General features: G+C 32.9%; 1 protein-coding gene across 4 annotated transcripts in view; it reads left to right on the forward strand.

Moving 5' to 3' along the window:
* The window catches only part of NEK7 (NIMA related kinase 7), a 167,742-nt gene that overhangs the window by 121,180 nt on the left and 20,008 nt on the right, over positions 1-26,554 (forward strand). For all 4 annotated transcript variants that reach the window (XM_031937096.1, XM_031937092.1, XM_031937095.1 and 1 more), the window contains exons 6-8: positions 91-199; positions 1,164-1,271; positions 24,597-24,691. In XM_031937096.1, coding sequence (XP_031792956.1) covers positions 91-199; positions 1,164-1,271; positions 24,597-24,691 — 312 coding nt within the window. The remainder of the gene's footprint in view (positions 1-90; positions 200-1,163; positions 1,272-24,596; positions 24,692-26,554) is intronic.

A 26,554-nucleotide genomic window follows, 5' to 3' on the forward strand; every position in this document is an offset into this window, starting at 1 on the left:
AGAGGGTAAAATACTACTTTGTCTGATTTGCTTTGTTTTAAATTCCCTGAATTTTAAGAAATTTAACTTTTTTTTTATTCTGTTTTATAGCATTTTAAGAAACAAAAAAGATTGATTCCTGAAAGGACAGTTTGGAAGTACTTTGTTCAACTCTGCAGTGCATTGGAACATATGCATTCCCGGCGAGTTATGCATAGAGGTATATAAAGATCTTGCATATTTGAGGAGGAATAGTTTAAGATAGATGCTTTGCATTTTAAAGATAGATTATGTGAAACTCAAATGAAAAAGAATAATTTTTGGTGGGCAATTATTTTCCAGATACTGTAATTTTTTTAGAATGTAATTGCTCTTCACAAAAGTAGTTTGAGTTTAAGTAAAAATGAAAAGCAATTTCGTTGATCTTTCAATCGTCAAAGCATTGTATCTTGTTAAATAATTGGTAAATCAGAAAGGAACAATAATAAGATATGGGGAACTCATGAAAGAAATATTGTGTAAAAATATTTTATTAAATAAACAATGTTTATTATAGCTGCCTAAATATTTAGCTATGATTATTGATTCTTAAACTGCTGATATTGTTGTATGGTTGGCCAGAGACTTAGATTTTTCCTTATGAGAGAGTGATTAAGTAATAGACTTTAGAAAAAGATATTTTCATTTTATTTGAATCTCTTAGAGTTTTCATTTCTAAAGTATTCAAAAATTTAATTTTTAAATTATAATATGTAGTAAAATTAAATATATTATTATTTAAGTAGTGCTAAGAGATGCTAGCAGAAGAATGGGGCAACATTCTATATGTTTTGGTTTTTCAGTATTAAAAATGGAACCATAGTTTGAACAAAATCTAGTAGTATATTAATATTGTGTCATTTATATTTATTGCTCCAATACTTTCTTATTTTGTATTTTATCAGCCCATATAAGTTCTGAAAAAAATTTTTAAATGTCAGTTTGTGTGATTTTAAAAGAATGGTTGAATTATAACAAAAAAAAATGTTTTAAAATTCTGAAATGTATTTTTCTAGTAGTAAGATATATTTAATAAGAATATTGTATCCTTTCCTCTCACCTCCTAACTGAAAAAAAAAAGTTTTCAAAATTTTCCCCTTTTCATCATACCTCTTTCTTGACAATTTTATTTATTTATTTTACAGATATAAAACCAGCTAATGTATTCATTACAGCCACAGGAGTAGTAAAACTTGGAGATCTTGGACTGGGCCGATTTTTCAGCTCTAAAACCACAGCTGCACATTCTTTAGGTAGGAATTATTAAATAATTTCAAGTAACTATTTTATCACTTATAAAAAAATCATATGCATAAACACTTCATGTAGTTTCCTTGCAGGTGCCAGATAAAATAATTTTAAAAAATTAAATCATCAATTTCATGAACATAATAAAAATTATCAGTTGGAGATTTACTATCTGTTTCAATAAAACAGTTTAATATTGTTTCCTTGACCTCAGTCATTTTGGTAGATGATGTCTGCTAAGAGCAAGTATGATTTTCCTATTAGCATAAAGTATTCATTTTATAATAGTATAATGAGAACTAATGAATCAGCTGCTTTCCTGGCTGAGGATTATACTTTCCTTATGATCACTCTGGAAAAATATCATAGCAGCTTTTAAATGTTTATTTTTAATGAGAAAGTATATTGAAGGGGATTAAGTATATTGAGGAGATGAATATATTTTTTAAAGATTATAGATCATTAACCAGATATGTATCTTACAAATTATACATAATACAATTTTAGTGTCTCAGAAACATATTCTCTTTAATATTGAAAATAAAATTGAATTTAGTTTTTGAAATGTTAAAAATAGGAAGAAAATACTATTTGACATGGAAGCCTTTTAAAAATTACTAGCCAGTCTTAAAAAGTCCTTAAAATATTTTTTCCTTTTTTCCTTTATGTGCTTGAAAAATTAGTTATTAGTAGAGAAAATGGATAAAAATTCAAGTATTTGAATCTAAGTGAAGTTATTTTTCAGACTTAGTAATGACTTTCTAACTCCATACTTGGACCCTATTTTTTTCTTCATGTGAAATAAAGATTAAATATAGTTTGTAAACTTGATATTCCATCTTTTTGTGTTGAATTTTAAACTATTAAAAATAAAATTATTTAAAATTAGAATACCAAAATTTATAATACTAAGAAATATAGAAACATGTTAGTCTAAAGGAAAGCCCATCAAACTAAAAATCAGGCTTATTGACTTACAGTTCGGCAAGAATTCACCTAGTCCACAGATTTATTTTACAAGTAAGGAAAGAGATGTTTAATAAATTCCAGAGGTATACAACTATAAATAGCAGAGTTGCGATTGGAACCTAGTATCTCTGATTTCAAATAAAACATGCTTTTCACTACACCATATTGCCTTTAAAATGTAATATAAATATATATATACCTTTTCCCTCCAAAGAGATATGATAAAGACCAGATGAAGTAACAGGTGACAGTGTTTTTGAAAGGTATTAAGCAGTATGCAGTTGTAAGATGATATTCTTATTTTTGTACTATGGCTCTTTTTTTATTAAAAATTTGGAAAACTTCTAAGCCCTAATAAGGAATTAAATAAGGATGTTCACAGGAAGACGAGCAAGAACTTCACATTGTTTATCTAATATTAGAGATAGATAATTACATACATTTAACAACACTGAAAATAAATTCTTGTTTTTTTGGAAACTCATAACTTCAATTATAAAATGAAAAGATTGAGAAACAAAATAGCCCATGTAGATAATCTTATGTCACTTCAGTAACATGGTGTTTTGAATTTTCAAATTCAAAGAAAATTATTATTTAATTGATTCTAAAAAAAAAATGTTAGCCTATCTTTTCAAAATATGCCTTTTCCACTAGCAAATTGTATTTAATATTTAACCTTGTGATAAAGGCAAAGTTTTATGTTTTTTTTTTTTGTAAAAACATATTAGGGGAAAAAAGCACTTATCTTAAAACTATTAACTCTGGAAAGAATACAGATTCTCACTTTTTTTTCGTCTTCCTTTGAATCTCTGAATACCTTTGAAGAATTTAGTCATATTGTAATCTAAAGCATCATAACTAAAACATTTGTAAACAATAGTCTTCTCTCTCAATATAGTCATGTATCCTGACAACCTCTAAATATTAGATTTTGTTGATAGTTATTGGAAATATAGAAAATCTATTCATTTGAAAATATTAACATAGACTTTTTTCAAGATAGATGATTAAAGCACAAATTCATATAAAGGTATATCTTTGTGTTTTTGAGTAATGTGCCAAATTATGTCAGATTTTGTCAATTCCTTTAAAAATTATCTTGGGACTAATTGATAAATGATAAATACCAGTGCTTCATTTTAAATAGCAACCTTACATCGTTATTAAAAATAATTCATATCATTTGTTGAGAATATAAAAGTTTTATGAATTACAATTTAAGTATTTCAATGAGTTTCAATTTCTTAGATATTTATCTGTGTATTGAGATGTACTGTTTCGCATACATATATTTCCTCAGGAAATATTCTTAATAGATTTAGTTTTGCCAAGAGTACTCACATAAATTCCTAGTGAAGTCATAAAAACACTCAAGATTCTATCACCAAACATGTTATCACAGAACACCAGATAGGAAAGGAGCCTCAGAGGCTGTCTACAGCACAACCCTTACAAGAACAGAAATCCCCTCTTATGTCATACTCAACAAGTGTTCGATATAGTCTTCCCTGAAAAATTTCCAATGAGATAGAAACTATGACCTCCTGAGACATCTCATTCCACTTTTGAATACCTGTAATTGTTAGAACGTTTTTCTGTACTTCAGTCAATCATTGAACAAGCATTTATAAGACATTTCCTAGTGTGTCAGGAATATAATAGGACTGAGAATGTAAAAATAAATATTTATTCAGCTCTCCAAATGAGCCAAAAATATTTTAATTGAGGTTTTGCCCACGCATTGTTTTTTCAGTTTCATCATATAACTATATAATTAACATAACACCAAAGCTCTTTGATTTCCTTTTCTCTACAATTAATAGGTTAAATTATAGTTAGGATTGAAATAGTTCTTTTGCTTTATGTATAGAACTGAATTGAATTATTCCTTCTAGCATATTGTGGTTCAAAGCAAAATAAGAATTTGCTGTATTAATAAATCTGTAAGTTTTAAGACAATGTAATTAAGAAAGTACATTATACATCATAAACAAGTAAATAGCACATATTCTATTAAGAGCACATTGTATAAATATTAATGCATAAACTACATTGCTCTTATCTTTCATTGGTAGTTAGTTGTGGTAAAGGACAGTATAACAAGAAAGTACTTAAGATCATGACAGTCATTAGGACACTATTATTAGCCTTACTTTATCTTAATATACTTTATAATGAGTTCTTTAAAACCAGAACTTTTAGTCACATATGTATATACAACTTGAGATTTCAAGAAAAGTATTTGTTCATGTCATTCTATAGGAAATCTGTTCTATCCCCAGTAGAATATAAACTCCTTGAAGGCAGCTATTAGTTCATTAGCAGCCACAGCTGCCACTCTTACTTCGGATATAAATGAGAAACTACACAGCACTGAGGGCAATTTTGAATTAATGAATTGGCCATGGACTGATTATCACCACAGAATTCATTACCAAATAAAAACCCTACTAGAAGTTAAGAATCTCCCAAAGGACAATGAAGAAAAATTCACTGTGGGAATGAGCCAACTGTAACATTTTAAATAAAAGATTTTACATTGGAAATCATGTAAAAGATGTCATCAAAGAAATGTGTGACAGAAAAAGAACATGGGTTGGTCACATATTTACAGTTGGGGATAATCAGTAAACAGCCTACATGCTCCAATAGCATCTTGCTAATGCAACAGTAGTATGTTGAATGGTCCCAAATGAAAAATCATTATTATGTGTAAAGTACTGTACTAAGTACTGAGAATACAAATAGGAAAAAAAAAGTAAGAGAATCTCTGATGATTGGTTGATTGTTGTCCTATGTACTCGAAGAGAGCCAAAATGACATCACTATGTTAGTCGAGATACAGTGTGTCCGACTGTGGTTGAACAGAGCAATATGAGCTCAGAATGCTCTGCCACAGGTCAGACACAAATAGTTCCTTTGAACATTTGGGGTGAGCTCTAATTTTGCACATCATATTTTTTCTGAGCTAATTCAATTCTGCTTTGTTCAGAGAGCACAGCACCTATTCTGATGAGGGCATACTGTGTTGAGCGGTCCTGTGCCAGTGTCTCCCATGTCATACAATCGATTCTAAAGTTCTTAAGAGAGACTTTGAGAGTGTTCTTGTATCACTGAGCACTTGTCCTATGTGAATTCTCCATAACATAATTTTTTTGGCAAGCGTATATTTGGCGTTTCAACAATGTGGCCAGTCCAGTTGGAATTGTGCTCTCTGCAGTAGAGTTGGAATGCTTGGCAGATTTATCTAAGAAAGGACCTCGGTGTCTGATATCTCATCCTGCCAGGTGATCTTCGGAAACTTCCTATGACAATTCAAATGAAAGTAACTCAGGTTCCTGACATGGTGCTGGTTTATCCAGGTTTCACAGGCATGCAACAAAGAGGTCATCACAAAGGCTCTGTGGACCTTCAGAAGTCAGTCTAATATCTATCCTCTCCCACATTTTCCTTTGGAACCTCCCAAACACTGAAGAAAAAAAAAAGAGTCTCTGATAAGAAGGAACTCACATTCTAATTGGGGAATGGGATGAGAAAAACTATATATAGGAGTGTTTGTAGAAGTCATAAGGCAGATGTCACTGGATCAGAGGATGTGGCAGGGAGAAAGATGTTAGACAGAAAAGTAGGGTGGGGCTAAGTTATGAAGGACTTTGAATACCAAACAGAGCATTTTGTTTTCTGGAGAAATTTTCATTTGCTTCTGGAGACAATAGGAAGCCACTGGGATTTATTGAGTATGGGAGGGCTATGATCAGATTGGTGTTTTAGGAAAATCTCTTTGGTAGCTGAATAAAGGATAGATTGGAAGAGGAATTATGTAAGGCAGATCCTCCAGTAGGCTATTTTAATAGTCTAGGATTGAGGCATTGAGGAGCTGCACTAGAAAGATGGCAGTGTGAAGAGGAGAGAAGACTTTTTTGAGAAATGTTCCAAAGGTTAAAAAGGAAAGAGTTTGGATATGGGAGGTGATAGTGAAGAGTCCAGGAATTACTAAAAGTATAGCACTATTTGACAATTTTGAGGAATTTGGGCTAGAAGTAGGGCCAGTAGTTTGGGGGGCATCTGGGCTTTTCTGACTGATAAATATAATTTAGTTGACATTTGGTATTATGGTGGGGAGGATGGTTGGCTCCTACTCGACAAATTTCTCTCTCTGATGACTTTAAGATATGAATTGTAAGTTATAAGAGGGATCAAAAAGAGTGAGAAAGAAGGGAAGACTGCTTATTCCTAGGATTGTTAGCCTTCAGGTCCTAAACTATCTCCAATCTCAGAAGACCTGAAAGGAAGGTGTTTGATTCATCAGGTTTATTCTACCTACTATTTCACCTCAGGGTGCCTTGCTACTTCAACTGACTGACTTGCCTGATAAGTTGATTAAATGATATGGATGAGAGCCTCACTGGATGGGTGTGTATAGATAGGTTTTCAATTTTTTAGAGAAATGACTGGTGTCTCTGGAGATCCCTGCACATTAGATTGCCTCTTAGCATGCAGTTTTCCTTGCATAAACATTTGATTTGTTGAATAAAGAAAAATTGAATTTAGTTGGTACTTTCATTAATACCATCCATATAATACCAATTTTTTAATGTAAACACCTTGGTGATATTCAGAATTAAAGAATTTTCAAAAGCTATTTGATCTCCCTTGTAATAGAAAAAGAATTCCTTCTTCACAGTACCTATACGTAGAGAGCATTTGTTTTACTGCCTTTAAAAAGGGGAGACTCATTATCATGATACTTTTAGGTAATTCTAATAGCAGATTTCTTCTTATATCAAGCCTAAATCAGCCTTTTTGCAACTTCTACCCATTACTTCTAGTTCTTCCCTCTGGAGGCAAGCAGAACACGTCTGATCCCTCTTTCCCATGACAGCTCTTCAGGGATTTGGAGACAATTGTACCTATTGAGAATCACCTCTAGGAACTTTATGTTCCCCCTTTAGATTTTCCTCATGTCTGCCAAATAAGCTTTCCAACTTCAGTTTTATCTTTGTCATATGGAGATGGTAAAACATGGTACTATAAAAAGAAAGTTGAATGTAGAGTTTGCATGCAAAATGTGGGTTTGAATCCTGGCTCTGCCATTTGGTACTTGGGTGACTTTGGACATGTCATTTCCCCTCTCCAGGCCTTAGTTTTCTTGCTTGGAGAAGGAAAAGAGGGATGATCAAGATGTTGTCTCAGGTTCATCACAGCTCTACATAGAAAAACTGAAGTAAATTTTTTCTTTGGACTGTTCAGAGAATCTCAGCAGTAGCAGGATTTCCTATGGTCTTTTGGGTCAGACCTGAACCCGAAATGTAGTTCCTTAATATGACTAAGTATTTCCTGATGTAAATGGTGGTCAAAATAGAAAAGAGGGAGAAGCAAGGGAAAGGGAGAGAAGAGGAAATCTGCAATCTTTGGTTTCAGCTCCACTGAGGCACCTGGAACATCAAATCACCAGTATGTTGGGCTGTACAAAGAGTTTTCACAGTAGAGTGGCCAGCTGCAGTGCTGGCTTGTTTCTGAGCAGTATGGCTTGAGAGGCAGTTGTATGGTACTATGGGAAGAATACAGACTCTGAAATCCAAGGCCTTTGTTTCAAGCCTTTCTTTGATTCTTGAGCAAGTCACTAGACCTCCCTGGGCTCTGTTGTTGTTTTTTGTTTTTTTTTTAATTTGTATATTAAGGGAGTTTAACCTAAATAGTCTTCAAAGTCCTCTCCAGCTCTCAATGCTGGAGGATCTACAGGAGGTCCTTGCTAGAGGATCTACAGGTGGTGCTTTCCAGATTTTTTTGGTTCTGTGATCTTGTGACCTTGGGCAGATGACTTAATTTTTTTCAGGATCCAAATGTCTTCATCTCTAAAATGAAGATGCTAAACTTATTGGCCTCTGAGAATCCTAACTCTGTGTCTGTGATTCTGTATATCTAATCTTTGAATTGTAGAAACTGACTTTTATGTGTCCCTAGAGACAAGATGTTATAGTAGAGAGAAAACTGGGATTAGAGTGAGAAGTGTTGGTTTTTAGGCCTGATTCCAAAACTTCTTAGTTATGTAACCTGGGTCGTTACCTCCACAGACCTCAGTTTACTCATCTATAAAATGGGCATCATAATCCACTTGTACTGCCTCTCTCAAAGGGCTTTTTTAGTGGGGAGAAAATGCTTTGTAAAACTTAAGGTGCTATAGAAATATAAACTGTAATGAGAAGCATGGTTGCTGTTGTTCTTTGGAAGTGATAGACTGAAGGCAGCCCTGACCAACTGATCTAAGAACTTCAGAATGGGTAGGGAGGAGATTATAACTGCACGTGATCAGTCTTGGGATTGAAAAATGGCTGCTTCCTATTGTGGTCAGAAACATCCTGGGACAATAATGAGAAGTGACTACAAAAAGATGTAACTTGCCAAACCAAGTCATTAGGATTCCAGAAGAAAGCATTCCTAATTTTGAGTTAAGGACAGGTTTGTTTTTTTTTTTTTTTTTTTTTTTTTTTTTTTTTTGATGTAACCAGGTATGGGAATTGGAAGAACCGGATGAGTGGTTGTGACAGAGTACTACTGAGCAAACAGACTACTATTACAGCAGTCAGAGAAGCAAGAGGAGTCAGAGGCTCTTAGTCTTAGTGGGAGATCTGTGGGGTTGGAAGAAAGAGAAAAAAGAAAGCCAAGGGAATCCCAAAGTTCTAGCGCTTGGAGAAGCCTTTGAGATAATTCTAGCTTAAACTGCTTCAAGTAAAGAAACAGGTCTGTGGAAGGAAAGTTACTTGTTCTAAGTAGTAAGGGAAAGAACTGGATTTTCTGCCATCAAATGTTTCAAAAATTTGGCAAATTTCAAAACTTGCAAGTTTCAAAAATGCGCAATTTTCGTCTTTTTAAACTAGAATTTAAAGCTAGGAAAGACAAGACATTAAAAACCCTCCATTTGTAGATTCACAGCTGGAAGGGGGAGGACCTGACAGGCTATTGAGTCGAACTCTTCATTTATACCTAAAGAAACTAAGACTCAGAGATTAAGTGAATTACCCAGGTTCACACAGTTAGTAAATGTCAGAAGCAGGTTTCAAGTCTGATCTTTGGATTCCCAAGTTGAGCCTTCTTTATTCTAGCTATCCTTTTCTAAATGAGGAGAAATCAATCTAGAAAAGTTAAGTGGATATAATGCTAATTTTGGAGAGTCAGGAGGACCTAATCCTGCCTACCCGTGTGATCATGAACAAACTTCTCTCATTCTAGAAATATTATATGGCAAAAATAAAATGCATTCAAGGAGAGATAATACAAGTCAATCATGAACTTTGCTTTTCTCTTATCCTTAAAATAACAATATTTAGCACAAATATGCTTGCAGAATAATTGGAAATTAAACTATATGATAAAAGCAAGAAACATTAAACATTGTTATAACATACTTAAAAGCTTTGGATTCAGCAAAAATCCTGAATGAAATTATCAAGTGAAATTAATAATTTGGATAAATTGTGAAAAACTGTAATGTAAATAATTATTTGATTCATTTTTATAAGATTTAGAAACACATTACAAGTTTCAGCATTATTTTATTTTGGGTATAAGATATTTTTATTGCAATAACTATCCTTTCTATACTATACTACTGGCACACATAATTCACTTTTTAAAGCAGATTTCAAAACCTTTTTTAAAAAAAATGATTTTCTTTATGGTACTCTTTCCCTCCAGAAGATATAAGTATACATTTCATCATATATTGATTCATGTTAGGATTTAGTCACAGGAAAATGTTTATCTATTAGTTTTGCAAATTCTAATTTGCAGTTAAGAAAAAAACATGTTTATATGGTAAGCAAACAAGAAAAAGATATTTTTCTTTATTCTGTAAGCAAAATAAAGAAATTCCCACTATGGCTACAGACTGTGAAGTTAACTCAAATTAACAATAGAGTCTTTCCTGAAGCTAAATTGTCTTTGTTTCTTCATTCATGAGCAATATGGATAGTGATTAATCCCAAATGTAATAAAAAAGCAATAAGAATGTAATAAATGTATTACATTTATAAAGCCATTTGATCATATATTTAAAATATAAAATACCATTTCAGTGTGAGTTATTCTCAAAACATAAATGAATGAGATTTTTTTTCCAGTTTTAGATATTAGTTTATCTGATTGATAGTTACACATGCAAAACTTTTTAAAAATTCTCTTGGAATTTCTTTAAAATGAAAATTTTCCGTTTAATATTTAAGGTCTTTCTAAAAAGAGTTGTCATGTTATATTCTATGTTCTTTTCTTTGGTAACTCCTGTTTCTCAGTTACATAGAGATGCAGAATAGACTAGGTGGTGGGGAAGAGTAGAAATGTCTCAAAGACATTTAAGTTCATTCTATTCAAAATTGAACTCATTAACTTTTCTTTAAGACCTTCCCCTCTTCCTAACATACTATTGAGGTATCCCCATTCTCTCAGTCATCCAAGTTTACAACATAGATATCTTTCTTGGGTCTCCAATATCTCCTATTTCATTTTTCTCCTACTGCCAGTCCATCCAATCAGTTGACATATCTTAAAGATTCTTTTTTCTCAATATATTTTGTCATCCCCTCCCTCCTTTCTTTCCTCTGATACTATCTTAAGGTGAGTTTCATCACCTAATGCCTAGAATGATGTCTGACAAGTAGGTGTTTAATAAATGCTTGTTGATGTTGTATCAAAGAGGTGGCAGGGGAAAAGTGTTTTACTCTAATTTGGACAAATAAGTGAAAAATTGTAATGTAACAATTTATTTGATCCATTTTATGGGATTTAGAAACATGTCAGAAATTCTAGCATTAATTTATATTGGCTACAAGACATCATAACTGTCTTTAATATACCACATTACTGGCATACATAGTTCACTTTTTAAAGGACATGTGCAAACAAAAAGGTCAAGTTCTATAACTTCTGTTTTTTTTTTTTGTTTGTTTGTTTTTTAAATAATAGCACCTACTTTACAGGGTTATTGTGAGGATCAATATTTACAAGATAATTATTTTATAGTTTTTAACATAGTGCTTGGGCCATATGTAAGTGTTAAATTAATGTTTTCTATTATTACTATTATTATACCACTCAATCCCTATCGCGATTGTTGAGGAATAATATACTTAGTAGAACAAAATAAGGTTTACTACTTTGTCCATCCACTCTCTTTCCTTGATAGCCTCTTTTTGTTCCTAGTCCTGTATCTTGAGGCTAAGCAAAACAAATCTAATCTCTCTTCTAAAAACATAGTACCATATATACAGGAGGGATTTAATAAATCTTTGTAGTATTGTATTCTGTGTACCATCCCTTCAAATACTTGGTAACTATTGTCATGAAGTCTTCTCTTACATAAAAATCCCTTCTTCTTTCAGGTGAGGCCTCCTTTAACATGTTCTTAAGTAATTTCATCATTCTGATCTCCTTCTTTTAGGTAAACGCCAATTTGTCTTTATCTTTCCTGATATGCAGTATGGAGAATTAAACAAAGTACTTTAGATATGGCCTAAGTAAAGCATGGTGGAATATCATTAACTTATTTACTGTGGACCTTTCTTGATATAGTGTAGATTATCACCTCTTTTGTCTGTCATGGCATACTATTGACATGTATGAGTTTTCAATCTACTAAAACTCTCTTATCTTCTTTATAGGAAATCTTATTTAATCACTTCTTCCTATCCTGAACTTATAAAGTTGAACTCACATTTGTTGCAATTGTTTCACCTTAATTAACTTGACTAAATTTTCTAGCCTGCTAAGATCTTTTTATTTAGAGGCTATCATTTAGAATGCTATCAGGGGCAGAGCCAAGATAGAGGAGAATAGACAGGATATTGCCCAAGCTCTCCACAGCTTCTCTTGGAATCCACACTAAATCAAGTCCCTGAACAATTTTTGGAGAGACACAACCCACAAACATTTGGAGTGTAATCGTTTTCCAACTTAGGATATCTTGGAAGGACTTCAGGAAGTCTCAGTTGGGCAGGGGGAAGTTGGCACAGAGCAGGTATATTGTGGGGAGGCCTGGCATGGTGAATCTATTGGTAGGCACTTAGGCAAGATACAGCAACACTGGCTACTCTGTCCTGGTTCAGAAGGCCAGTAAATTAGCAGACCTTCTGTGAGACCTCCAGTGCAACTATTAAGACAAATTGTGAGCCCCTGAACCCCAGCATAATAAGCAAAGACCACTCAGCAGCAGTGGAGAAGCCTGCAGTGGGGGCCCAGTGCAGTCAGTGAGAAACCCCTGTTGTCTTGCAGAGGAAACTCAGGACAGTCTCCCCTATGCTGACCATGTAGAGCTACTGTGTCTACTGGGAAGATCAGAATACAAACCCAGAAGAGGTAATTAATGATAAAGTGCCTTCAGGTGAAGCTTTAAAGCAGGCTATAAACTGGTCTTCAATTCAAAAGGCTCTCTTGGAAGAGTTCAAGAAGGATTTTAAAACAGAGATAAGGAAAATAAGAGGGGACTGGAAGAGAGTGATAAAAGAGAGGGTATTTGGAAAGGAAGTGATCAATAGCAAAACACTTTCGAGTATGGACAAGGTGAAAGAAGAGAGAGAATAGTAATTGTATAAAGAATTTTGAAGCAAGTTTCTCTGATGAGGCCTTATTTCTCAAATATAGAGGGAACTGCGTCAATTTACAAAAATAATAGCCATATCCTAATTAATAAATGATCAAAAGATATGATCTATGCTCAAAGGGTTATAAATTCCTGCATATATTTTGACCTAACAAAACCACTAATAGGCATGAATACCAAAGAAGACTTTAAAAATTTTTAAAAAGAAAAAGTCCTATATGTGCAAAATTATTTGTAACAGTTCTCAGGGCAAAAAATTGGAAATTGAGGGGATGCCCATCAATTGGAAAATGGTTGAATAAATTGTGTATATGATGTCATGGAATATTGTTGTTCTATGAGAAATGAGCAGGATGCTCTCGGAAAAAAAATACCTGTAAAGTCCTTCATTAACTCAAGCAAAGTGAAATTTACTTGTATACAAAAAAATAGCGATGTTCCAGGATGACCAGCTGTGAATGACTTTACTATTCTCAGCAGCGATACAATGATGCACTGCTACTCTTGAAGGACTTATGATGAAAAATCCTATCCATACTTAGAGATTGTCTGAATACAGATTGATACATCCTCTCCCCCTCTCTACCCTTTTTCCTTCTCTTCTTCCTTCCTCCCTCCTTTATTTTTCTTGAGGGTTCTTTCACAACATGACTTTTATAGAAATGTTTTGCATTTGGTTTCTTAATGGGGGTTGGAGGTGGGGATAAGAGAGAGAATATGTAACTCAAAAGTTTTAAAAAACAAATATAAAAAATTGTGGGAAAAGAAATAATAGCTTTGTAGGAAAATCATGAAAAAAAAAATTTTAGAGGTAGAGGGGAGCCAGAAACCATCATCTTAGAAAATGAAGCACAAAAATTGTGCCTTCTATATATAAAAATAGTCACCTGTTGGGGGAGGGATATACAAAAATAAATAAATAAAGTTCCTGCTCTTAAGAAAGATATGATTGAATTGGGGAGAAGGATATATGGTATATGGTAAGGAATGATACCAAAATAACTGGCAGGCAGAATCTGAAATCTATATTCTGTGGTAGTAAGTGCCATCAGAATCATAAGAGTTTTATAGATGGAAGAGACTTTTATTAGCCTTCTAGTTCAACCTAATTAGATAGGAATCCTATCTAAAACATACTTGGTTGTTGATGGTACTCCTTTTGAGGCAGTTCCATTGTTGTAAAGCTGTACTTGTTAAGAAATTTCTCATGACATTCCCAAATGTGCATTTTGGCAAATTGAGTTATTATCTAGAGCCAAATAGAACAAGTCTATTCCTTCTTCTACGTGACAGACTTTCAAATACTATCTTCTTTCTGTATTTTCCTTCTATAGGCTAAACTTGCCTGTAGCTAGAGAATGGAATGGCTAACCACTCCAGTATCTTTGTCAAGAAAACCCCAAATTGCATCATGAAGAGTCAAACTGAAATGATTAAATATCAACAACCTCATGAACCAATAAATACAGATTAATACATCCTTCCCCCCTCTCTACCCCTTTTCCTTCTCTTCTACCTCATGAACCAATCCACATGTCATAGGTTCAAATCCTTTTACTATCCTTGTTACAAGCCTTTATCTTAACATTCTCTAGCTTATCAGCATCCTTTTTAAATTCTAGCAGTTCAGAATTGAACATAGTACACAGATGAGGGTTGATGAAGGCAGAGCACAGCAAGATTGTCATTGGATTATGGATCTAAAATTGGAAGGGACCTTAGAGACTAATGCTGTTATCTTTCAGATGAGGTACTGAGAAGTTAAATGACTTGCCAAGTCCAGAACTAATTTCACAGGTAGAAGTTGAATCCAAGTCTTCCTGATTCCAAGTCTGAGTCCTCTAAATTGTATTATATCTCCACTGTGCCATGTGACCTTTCTTGGAATTTTTGTCCCTCTTAAACTATCGCAGGATCAATTTTTTGGGGGGAGCTGCCATATTGTATTTCCAACATATTATTCTTGCTGTATGCTAAAATCTCTCTTTAAAGGATAACTACTATCCATACTTAAGTGCAACACTATACATTTATTGCTACTGAATTTTTAATTTATTAGATTTATCTCAGGGCTTTATCCTAATGAGATCCTTCTGGATCCTGATCCTGACATCCAGTGTGTTAGATGACATCTTCTCAGCTTTATGTCATCTCCATGCTCGATGAGAAATATAAAATGTTTTGAGAGAAAGGAGAGATCATCTCTAGTAGGGAGTAGATTTGGAGAAACTTTCATGAAGTACCTCTGATTTGGGTTTTGAAATGGGGGTAGAATTTGTACAAGAAATACAGAGAGAGCAACATTCTAAAGAATGAAACAACATGAACCAAAGGCAAGGTATGTTCCAGGAACTTAGTTTGTATAAATTATAGTAAAGCTCTTGCTTCTCTTAATCTGTATTGAACTCTGTAACTGACATATCCATATCCTTTAAAATGCTAATAGGATGATTTTCTCCCAGGTCAACCTTAAAAGATTTCTGGACATACTCTCTTGTTGTTGGGTCTACTTGGAGAATAATTCTTGACTTCTTATTCACTTATTAGTCAACTAACTGGCTTCTAATTTCTTTGGGATTTGATCTGTCCCTGGTAGACATAAGTCACTCTAGTTTACTTCTACCCACAGTATAGAACTCTAAATTTCTTTCTTTTTATTATTCAGTCATTTCAATCATGTCTGACTTTTCATGATCCCATTTGATGTTTTCTTGACAAAGATACTGGAGTAGTTTGCCATTTCTTTTCTCTAGTTCATCCTACAGAGGAGGAAACAAGAAAATAGTTAAGTGATTTGTTCAGCATCACATAGTTAGTAAGAGTGTAAAACAGTATTTGAGCTCGATTCTTCCTGAATTTAGGCCTGGGCTCTAACCCACTGAAGCACCTAGCTGACCATTCTTCCACTTTTAAATCATTTTGCATCAATCTTACTGATTAGTAGGTTTTCGTCTTTTGTTACCTTTCTGTCAGTTTAGCTATCTTGCCTGTACCTCTCACTACCATCTGTTACCTTGGATATACAAATTATGGAATGAAACCTTTATTATCCAAGGTCATTTGATAACATTAAAATTCTATTCCAGCCACATTAAATGAAGACGTTACACAGATATTTTCACAAAATGATTAAAGTTTGCGACAGAGAGAAAGGCAGTGAGTAGTGCTGACATCAGAAGTGCAGATTCTGCCCATTTCTTATATTTTCTGGTGGAAAGATTTCCATGTATTATTATCAGGATCTCCTCAGCAGTGTATCCTATTGGACATTTTTCTACGTCATAATTGTATGCCCTAAGTTTTGCTCTTTTTCCACTTCTACAGCAAAAACACCCAGGAGGAGGAGACTCTAGTTACTTTCTCCAGTTAGGATCCAGCAAGCTAGAACTTTCACTCAGACATAAGAGTTGTCTCAGATGTTTAGAAGACTATCAGGCCAATAGACCACATGCAGATTCAAAAACATCTGAATTTTCACACTGTATTCTCTTGAGTGTACAATTCGTTATCTCCACACTTTTTTCTAGTGTGATGTTATCTGTGATTGTATAGCACTGGAACCAAGACTATCTGGTGGAAGTTCAAGACAGACAGAAGACAAAAAAACAAAATAGTCTAATTTTCTCTGTAAAATATGAGTCAAGTTTCTTAACTAAGATTAAGGAGTGAAGGCAAAACCACAGAAGCCTTAAAAAGGAATGAAACAGTGTCTATGAGAGTTGGATAGTGAATTAATGAGAGGTGTCTAGGATTGCTTTATAGCAGTGAGAGCCCAGCTGAGGTTGTTTAGCCTAAATATGTGATGGGCCCAATCAAAATAGTTACATGATTTTCTGCCTCTTCATTCCACACCAGATACGTAGGACCAAAGGCAGTAGATTCTAGGAGTGATGATACAAGGCAGAGGCTTACCAGGACACAATTAGTGAAATGACATGGGTGCAAGGGACTCTCTTTTCATTTCTTTGCCTTTTAGTTTCTCTGACTTTGTTCACTACTCATGTCAAAACCTATCTTCAGGAAGTTTTTCCTGGTCTCTCCAATTCCTAATATCTTATCTCAGATTGCTTCCATGGACTCTGTATATCTTTTGTAAATTCGTAATTATTTGTATGTTTTATTCCTCATTAGAATATAATCTCCTTGAGGGTAAAACTATTTTACCTTTCATCCATAACCTTCAATCACTTAGCAATTTGCCTGACACATTGTGAGTACTTCACAAATAATTGACTTAATTAACATAGCCATAGCCTAAAATATGTGCTTAATAAATGCTTATTGATTGACTGTATACCAGACATGCCTTTTAAAAATAGAAAGGATCATTTGCTATTAACAGATTATGTAAATTATTGGAAATTAATTGTGAAAAAAAATTACCATGATTACTCTAAATCCTTAACTTTGAAAATGAAAGATTAGTGATGATAGTGAGAGGAGCCTGTCACCATAATAGACCACACAATTGGCAGATGGGTCTTTTTATTATGCTGGTCTGAATTTGTGACATTGCCAGTAGAGTAAATGTATGAGCATCATTTGAAAATAGATATCTGAATTTTCACACTGCATTCTCTTGAGTGTACAATTTATGGTATCCACACTATTTCCAAGTGTGATATATTATCTGATTGCAGCTTGAAACATTATTGTTCTTGAAGCAGACATCAAACAGCTTCCTTTTTTTGTGTCAGGTGCCACCTGTGGTCACATGCTTGTTTTCCCCACACCTTTCACTAGCACCTTTCTCCTACTCCATAGATGTTCCTTTGGCTTATACCCCATCAAAGTTCAATATGTTTTTTGGCCTCAAAAGGCAGCATATGTTTGCTGTCAACACTGTTATCAACCCCCACTGTGCCTAGTTCACCACTTCTGATTTATTTTTGCCTTTCTATCTTCTCTCAACTTGTGTAATTGTGCAGTGTATTTTTAACCTTAGGAACAAGATTTTATCTCATTTTAAGCTGTGTAAATCTTACCTTAAAAGCATTATTGTAAATATACTTTTTTTGGGATATCTTAATAAAACAGTCTGTATCATAACATATATTAGAATATTTCTATTCATCATTTATATTATATATTCTATGCCTTATATAATATATATAATATGATATAATGAATCTATCATAAATTTATTATGCTTATTCCACTGAATTGTATGTACCCTTATGCTTTTTGACCAGCTGTGTAATATTTAGAAAGTTTCTTTATTTTTAAAAATATATTTATTTAAAACATACACAAATATTCACACTCACATATATGTATGTGTGTGTAAACATACATAAACCTACATTTATATGTGGACACATATATCCATATGCACTTACACATATAGTCATGCATCTAAAACAATATTAATATGGTTAACATATTATGTAGATTTCTCTCTTGGTTAAATCTTTAATTTTGTCTGATTACTAGCCCTGTTTTTTTCTAATACTTTCTATTTCGTAAACTTGTTCCTGTGTTTGTATGTTTCTCTTATTTCCTATCCCTACTAACTCGTCTATTTTAGTTCTACTCCTTAACTTGCCTTGCTATTACTTACGCTCCCCCCACACATGGATCCCTCTCTTATCTTATCTTCCTATCCTTTTCTTCTATCTTTATTCCATTCCCATTAATCTATCTACTTTGTCTCACTGCTGTAAATCTACACACTGTTCTATATCCCACCTTATCCTATTCCCTCTGCTTTTATTTCTTTATAACTTTTGGAGAGTGCTATACCCTTCATGATGGTATATATGTGTGTGTGTGTGTATTGTTCTCTATTAACCCATTCCCTATGTTAGTAGTTTTTCAATACTACTAGCTCTCTTTTCTTGTCTAATATCTCTGTTTTGGTTCTACCTCTATGCCTCATTTTTATAATATAATTACAGTTTATCTTTTTCTATACAAGTTTGCTTTTTAGAGTTAGATTATACTCAGCTTTTCCCCAATCTTTCTTTGAAATACCCAATTATTGATGTCAGTCCTAGATATAATAGTTTATGTTTCCAGTATATATTATGTTTATACAACATAAACAATTTTTCCTTTTTGAGTTCCTTGAAATTAATTTTTGACAGTTTGTATATGTTACATGTTAAATTTTCTATTGAGTTCAGGTTTGGTTGAGACAAAATTCTGAAAATCTGAGAGTTCATTAAATGTCCATTTTGTTTGTTCAATATTATACTTAATTTTGCTAAATATGATATTTTTGGCCTCAAGCCTAGTTCTTTTGATTGTTGATATATACTATTCCAGAACCTGTAGTCTTTTACTGCAGCTGTATAGTTGTAACTCCAGCAATTGTTTGTTTCTTTTTGTAAAATTTTCTTTTTAATCAGGGGTTTCTGAAATTGAGCAATAATGTTTCTACGTGTTTTCCTTGTAGGATCTCTTTGAGTTAATAACTTGTGGGCTTTTTTCTATTTCTACTCTCCCCTCATATTCTATCACTTCAGGACAATTTTCATTGATTATTTCTTGTATGATTGTTACAGAATCCTTTTTTGGTCATAGTTTTCAGATAGTCCAATTATTCTTATATTTTCTCTTGATCTGTTCTCTAAATTTGCTGTTTTTCTTCTGTCTAATTTTTTCATTCTTTATATTTTGTTTTATCATTTCTTGTTCTCTTAAAATTTCACTAGCTTCCCCTTGCCAATTCTAATTTCCCCATTTTTTTCTTCTTTAAGACTTCTAGTTAGTTGACTGCCTCTTTATAATATTGTTTTTCTTGATTTTTTTTTAGTTTTTTTCTCAATCTCTCTCATTTGATTTTTTAATCTTATTTTGAATTCTAATAAATTCTTTTTTGGGGCACATAGACATTTAACATTATTTTTGGGGACAGAAGAGGCTTTCTTTTACCTCACCATCTTCCTCTGGGGATGAATCCTGGTCTTCCCTCTTCCCTTAGTAAGTTTTTATGTTTGGATTCTTTCTCCTTTACTTGTTCATTTTTAAAATTGAGAAGTTTTTAGTATAAGCACCCCTGGAGGGAGGGAGATGTGTGCCTCTAGCTTCATTTTAGCTTTCTTCTCTGACTTAGAGCCCTAAACCAAAGACTCCACTCTCCTGCAAGTGCCAAGTGTGCTGGTTCCTTCTCACCCAGGGCATTCTCTGTAGCCAGCAGGGCCTGACATACCTCATCAGGAGAGGTCCCATTAGTCTTCCCAGACTCAGAGTCCCAACTGTCTAGGACAGGGGTCCTCAAACTACAGCCTGCGGGCCAGATGCGGCAGCTGAGGACTATTATCCCCCTCACCCAGGGCTATGAAGTTTTTTTATTTAAAGGCCCACAAAACAAAGTTTTTGTTTTTACTATAGTCCTGCACTCCAACAGTCTGAGGGACAGTGAACTGACCCCCTATTTAAAAAGTTTGAGGACTCCTGGAAAAGTTCCTGTGGTTCTGGCTGAGGCTCCCTCAGAATTGACCTATTCCCAGGGTTCTCTTCCCACTCCCACCCCCTTTACTGTTTCTGTGAAGCTAGCCTGGAGATGTTTATACTTCACTCAGGTTAAAGTTCCATCCTGGGGTCTGTCTTTTGATTTTCTTGGTTATCCCAGGAGGGACCCCTGTTCTATCTCTAGTCTTACTTTTTCTACCTGTCTACAGTTTCCCTGAGATTTGGCTTTGTTTTATTTGTGAAGGAGATCTAGAGAACTTGTGATTTTCTGACCTACTCTGCCATCTTCTCAGAATCCTTCCCCAGATTGCTAATTATACAACAGTAAATGAAAAAAAATTTATGTATTAAGCATATACAGTCTTCTAAGCAGTGAAGATACAAATACAAAAAAGATGAACTCTTCCCTCAAGGAACTTGAGGCCAGAGGGAAGATGATGCATAGTTCTAGAAAGTTCAGAACTGCATACTTTATCTCCTTCATTATGATCTGAAAGAACAATATTTGCTATTCATTGATGTTTAACAATAGTTTTTTTCAATGATATAAAAATTTTACAATATATTCTAAAATAAAACATTTTATTGGATAAATTCTGTCATTGATGCCTTTACTAAGGAAAAAAATAGAAATAGCCCACGCAGCCTAACCAACTGGCTGTAGCTACTTTCCTACACATTGGCTTAAAAATTTATGAGTACTCTCAGCTAACTTAGTTTAAAGAGACTGTGATAAACATTTTGTTAGTGCTTATTTTATTCTTACAATCAACATTTTGTTCTTTGTTTTAAACTAGATATGTTGATTGAATTCAATTCAACAAGCATTTGTTGCATGCCTATTGATTTATTCTGTGCTAGACTGCATTCTGCTAGATGTCAGGGACAATAAAGCTGGAGATTCTAAATAAGAAAGTAGATTGCCAGGCTTATCCCAGAAGGAATAGGAAGACAATATTGATTTGATTATCTGTTTCTGACCAAAAGGTAGAAAAGTGAGAGTGGCTACCCCAAGATAGTTGAGTAGTTTCTGCTTAATAGTCAAGGAAACATAAGAGCTGACAGGTTATAGAAGAATCTTCTCACATGTCTCACTCTGTAACTACCCAAACAGGTTAGCTCTGCCTAAGGTTGCTGTTAAATAGATCATCTTTCCATGGATTGTTCAGAGGATCAGAGATGCATTCTCTTGCTCTAGATTCTGCTGTTTCATTTACTCTGCAAGAGGCAGTCGAGTGGGCCTATGCAGAGTGCTGGGCTGAGGGTCAGGAAGGCCCAGGTTGAAACCTGACCTCACACTGAGCTCCATGACTCTGGGCAAGTCACTTGACCTATGTCTGCCTCAGTTTTTTTATCTAAAGTGGGTAATGATAATAACACCTACTTCCCATATTATTCCCATATAACATTTGTAAATACTTGATAAAGTACCAAGCATGTGTTGTTTAATACATTCTCCATCCTTTCTTTCTTCTTTGCCTGCCTCTCATTTTTCCTATTCCTTCCCTTCTTTCCTTTCTATTTTCCTGTCTGTGCATATGCTTTGTTTCTAGTTCATCTTTGTGCAGGCTTATCTATATTATTAATTGAAAGGACAAAAGAATTTGATAGTAGCTGAATTGCAAATTCATATAATAGCCAAACAAGCTTTAACTAGATACTAGTGGATTTCTTTTTAGTCAGTTTTCTCCCTGTTCAATCAGCATACAATAATGTGCATTATTACATTAATTTCTATTCATATTATGCAGCAATATTCTTTTTTCTTATTCAGTTGGATACTAGTTAAAGAAGTTAAATATCAAAACTGTGATAATGGACTACTTTTCTCTAGTGCCAGTTGGCCATAGCTCCATAGACTAAGAACTCCTGGGGTAGTTTTGTAGCAATTAAAGGAAATGAAATGGCAGAAGACTGAACCCTTCTTTAGACTAGATTCCTCTCCATTCTTCCACTGACCCCATTTAATCCTATCTTTTCCTCCGAACCAAGCATCCTCCCCAATAGTATACTTATTTCAGTAAAGAGTAACTTATATAAATTACATTCATAGTATTAATCAGGCTTACTCATTATAATACCATTTTGAATGTATTCCAAATATATTGAACAAAAAAGATATGATATTTATATGTAGAAGAGACCAATATTGATGTTCACAATAGCATAATAAAGATATTTTGTAGGGTTTTGAAATATCATCAGACTTATCTTTAGAGGAGATAGAGTTTTTGTTTTTAGTTTAGCTAGGCAAAATTTCTAATCATTTTTTCTCTGCTTCTTCACTTCTGGGTCATTGGAGGGTTCAGTTTGTATTGCAGTTAAGGTGCTATACTAAGGCTAAACTCTGTAAAATGCTAGCATTTGTTCTTCTTTTTCCCTATCATCAATCTTTCACACTCATATCAAACCCCTAATGTATCAGCAGGTTTCCCAGAGCTACTGGTTAAAATTACCTTTGCTTTTGGTAAACTATGAACCTTCAAACCTCAGTGTTTTCAGCTGCCCCCTGTGGATTCTGTGAAGCCTCTTTCTGGCACATTACTCACTGCCAGTTACTAGCTTTATGTCTTGAAACAAGTAACCTGTTCGGAGCCAGTTTACTACTAAATCTGTTCCACCTTACTTTAAATGGAAGAAGAAAGTCAATCTGAAAACTAAACTCTGTAGTTCATGTGAAATATAAATAAAGCTCTGTTAAGTCACAAGATGTGATATGTCGTAATTTCTTGTAATAATCTAACATTGAAAATAATATTTTAAAGTTTGCTTTCTGTTATGCTTTTTTAAGTTGGAAATTTTACCTGACATCTTAAAACTGCAAATAGCATATTCTGTATGTCATAAAAACTGTAAATTTGATACTTATTCTTTTTAATGGTATTCTTAAAATATTAAAAAAATTATATATCCCTTATTTTTCTGTCTCCACACCTTTTTTATCCTTTTTTTTTTCATGTAAAAAAATAATCATCCCTTGCTCATTTATATAAAGAATGGACTATCTTGGTTTGACATTATTGGTGAAAGTCTATTCTGATTACATTTTTATATTAATTGTAAGTACTTTTAGGGTATTCAGAATAGTGCAAATGTCTTCTAACTAATAGGCCTAAATTTTTGGTTTCTCCTTTTGAGAGAAAAAAAAAAAAGAATGCTAATCAGTTGAAGTTCCTTGGAAGAGAATTTGATGGTGGGCAAGATTCTCTCATTCTCTCCCAGTGAAAAATCCTTTTTACACATGATCAGATTCTTATAAGGATTTGTAGTAAATACCTACGAATGCTCTTAAAAACTAAAGTAAAAGAAAAATGTCCTACTTTGAATAAGTAGCCAAGTATGCCAAACATTTAAGTAGACTTTGCCCCAAGCAAGAAGGTCTCACAGTTGTTCTCACCCTGAGATCTTCTTCCGGCAAACCCTTAGGCCAGTGAGGGTGAGATAAATTGTCATCTCAGTTTGAGCTTTAAAATATTCACTTTGGAAATTACTTCAGTGATTCACTTTTGAGACCTAATGATATGTGTTCCTTTGGTTTGGGCACTGAAGTTTACTAAGTACTAAAATATACCAAGGGAAAGAAATAGGGGATTTAATTGGGGAAACTATTCAACTATAGTTGTTTTTTTTTTTTTTTTTTTTTTTTTAATAAGTCTTAGTAAAAATGGTATTTTCTTGTTTTTTACTACAAAGACTTTTGAGTGCTTTGGCATATATCATCACATATCCCTTTAAGGTACATGTATTCAACTTTCTAAAATGGAACATCTGAGGCACAGACCATTTAAATGAATTGCCTACTAGCCCAGTTTTTCAGTAGAGCAAAGTCTAACTAAATTTATACAATCTTTCATAAAAAATTAAGAAACAGGATTGATTTTTTTGCAGCTCCTTTTAGTACATTTTGCTATTTTTAATTTAATAAATTAAATTTAAATTACTATTGGCTATTCCAGATGTACAAACAAATGCATATTCAGTGAAAAAATAAAGTCAATGTGAAATGAATCTGAGTTCCTTATTCAGCATTTTGTTTACTCCATTTTTAGAGTTTTACTCACTAGAGTTAAGCCTAGACCAATCAAAAGCAAGTAAATTGAAATAACTGCCACCAAAAAAAAAGAAACATATGTGTTTTATATGCTATAGTTTTTCACATGGTGTTTCCTTTGTGGGATGTGAAGGAAAAGAAGAAAAATAAGTGTTTAGCTAGAGAAAATCTTACAAAACATTGTCTTGAGTTTCTGTAGATAATAGTATAGATTATTAATAAGTTGGTGCATATGCTTAAAATATATCTGCATCTTTATTTTAAAATCTTATTTGTTTTTGTGGAATTTTTTTCCTCTAGTGGGTACACCTTACTACATGTCTCCAGAAAGGATACATGAAAATGGATACAACTTCAAATCTGACATCTGGTCTCTTGGCTGTCTGCTCTATGAGGTAACTCTGATAAATCCAATAAACCTGATATATTGATGTGCTTTTACTTTATACAAGTCCCTTATGATGGGATACTTATTTAATATTTTGTTTATAGATATTATCTACCATATAGCCATTTAATCATCAAGCAACAATTTTATAAACAGATAGTCATAAGAATGAAATTTACTATTCCTTATTCTTTATTTAGGTATGAAACCTTAACTTTAAAGTATGTTGAAAATATACATGAATTCTAAAAATTGCATTTTTTTAAATAAAGGACTTCACTTATAAAAATGATAATCGTCATTTATAATTTCATTCCTCATGGAATTTATACTTGAGTATTATAAATATATATATATTTAATTACATTTAGTTTTGGCTGTTATTGATTTTTATTTACTTACAGTTGAATTTGAGTTTAATTATAAGTGGATAGACTGTACAAGGATGCATTTTAGACATTTTATTTATTTTTTATTAGTAAAAATAGCTGAACTGTTTTATTTCTAGTTCTCTCCCATCTACTATAAGATATAATTATTAAATGATTTTTTTTTAAATATAGGGGGCAGTCACCTAAACAAATATAGTCAAACATCTGAAATTAGAAGAGAAAGCAAGCTGAAAACATTCATATTTTAAACAGCATATGATATTTTTAAAAAATTATCAAAAATATAATTTTATTTTAAACACATTTTAATTAAAATATTTAATAAAAAAGATAAGTGATAATCTATTTTTGAATTTTTTCTGATAAAATATGAGAAAATAACTGATACATGGATTTACTTTTATAATTTAAATACAAAAGAAAAATATTAACCCTATGGACTTTGATGTTGTTTTCTAAAAATGATTTTCTTAGTCTGTTTTATTCTACTTCATATAAACCTGTCTCAGTATAATATATGGATTTGATAACTTCAAACTTGCCCCACCAATATTTTGAAATAACTTTAAAATGGGTATTTGAAATTGGACTCAAAACACAAAATAGAAGTATGTGTAGTTTTATCTTTATCATAAGGATTAAAAATTCCATTTTGAGCTCTTTATTTTTAGGGACATGAGAAGTTTATTAATTTTGATTTTGATTCTATTAAAAATGACTTCAAAGATATCTTAATAGGGTTTAAATAAAACAATTTAGTACCCCTAGAGCCATGATAATGTTTAAAATTTTTTCTAGTAAAAAATAATCATGAAACAGGATAAAAAATATATTGCTTTAAGAAACTTTATAAATTGTACTAATTTTTAGATGATTTTGGCATTTAATTTAACAGAGTGAGTCACTTTTAAAAGCCAATTATTTCATAGAGCTTAGTAAATTATTTAGTATACTATTTAGATAACTAGTCATACTGTAAAGCTTATTGTATGATATTATACAACATTTTATTTAAATAGCATTGCTCTATAATGTCTAAACCAATTAATCTTACCCTTCAAGTAGATATTGACTTAGATTAGATTCCATTCTTTTGTGAAACTTGAATATAAAAAGCTTAATGGAACTTAAAATTTTTTTTTGGAAATTAATATAATATTTTAAGTTCAATGAACCTCCTCTTCAGACATAGACCTTTCATACTTTCCCTTGGTTTTTCCGAGGCACTGACCCATTTTTTGTGCATGCTCTAATTAAAATGCTTATCAAAATGAAAGCATGGTATCCTTAAGACAACCAAGTCTCTCTACCTCCTCCCATCTATGTGTTGCATATTGTATATATCATTTACAGTCTAAAATATTTATTGTGATAATTTTATTTTTGTATTTTTTATGACTTTTATGTATTCTCCAAGTAAAGGTAGTTTAGAGTTTAGAGTTGTGGCATTTTAGTAAAGAGCTAATTGACCTTTCCAT

This window comes from Sarcophilus harrisii, chromosome 4, assembly GCF_902635505.1.
Source record: "Sarcophilus harrisii chromosome 4, mSarHar1.11, whole genome shotgun sequence".
NCBI lineage: Eukaryota > Metazoa > Chordata > Mammalia > Dasyuromorphia > Dasyuridae > Sarcophilus > Sarcophilus harrisii.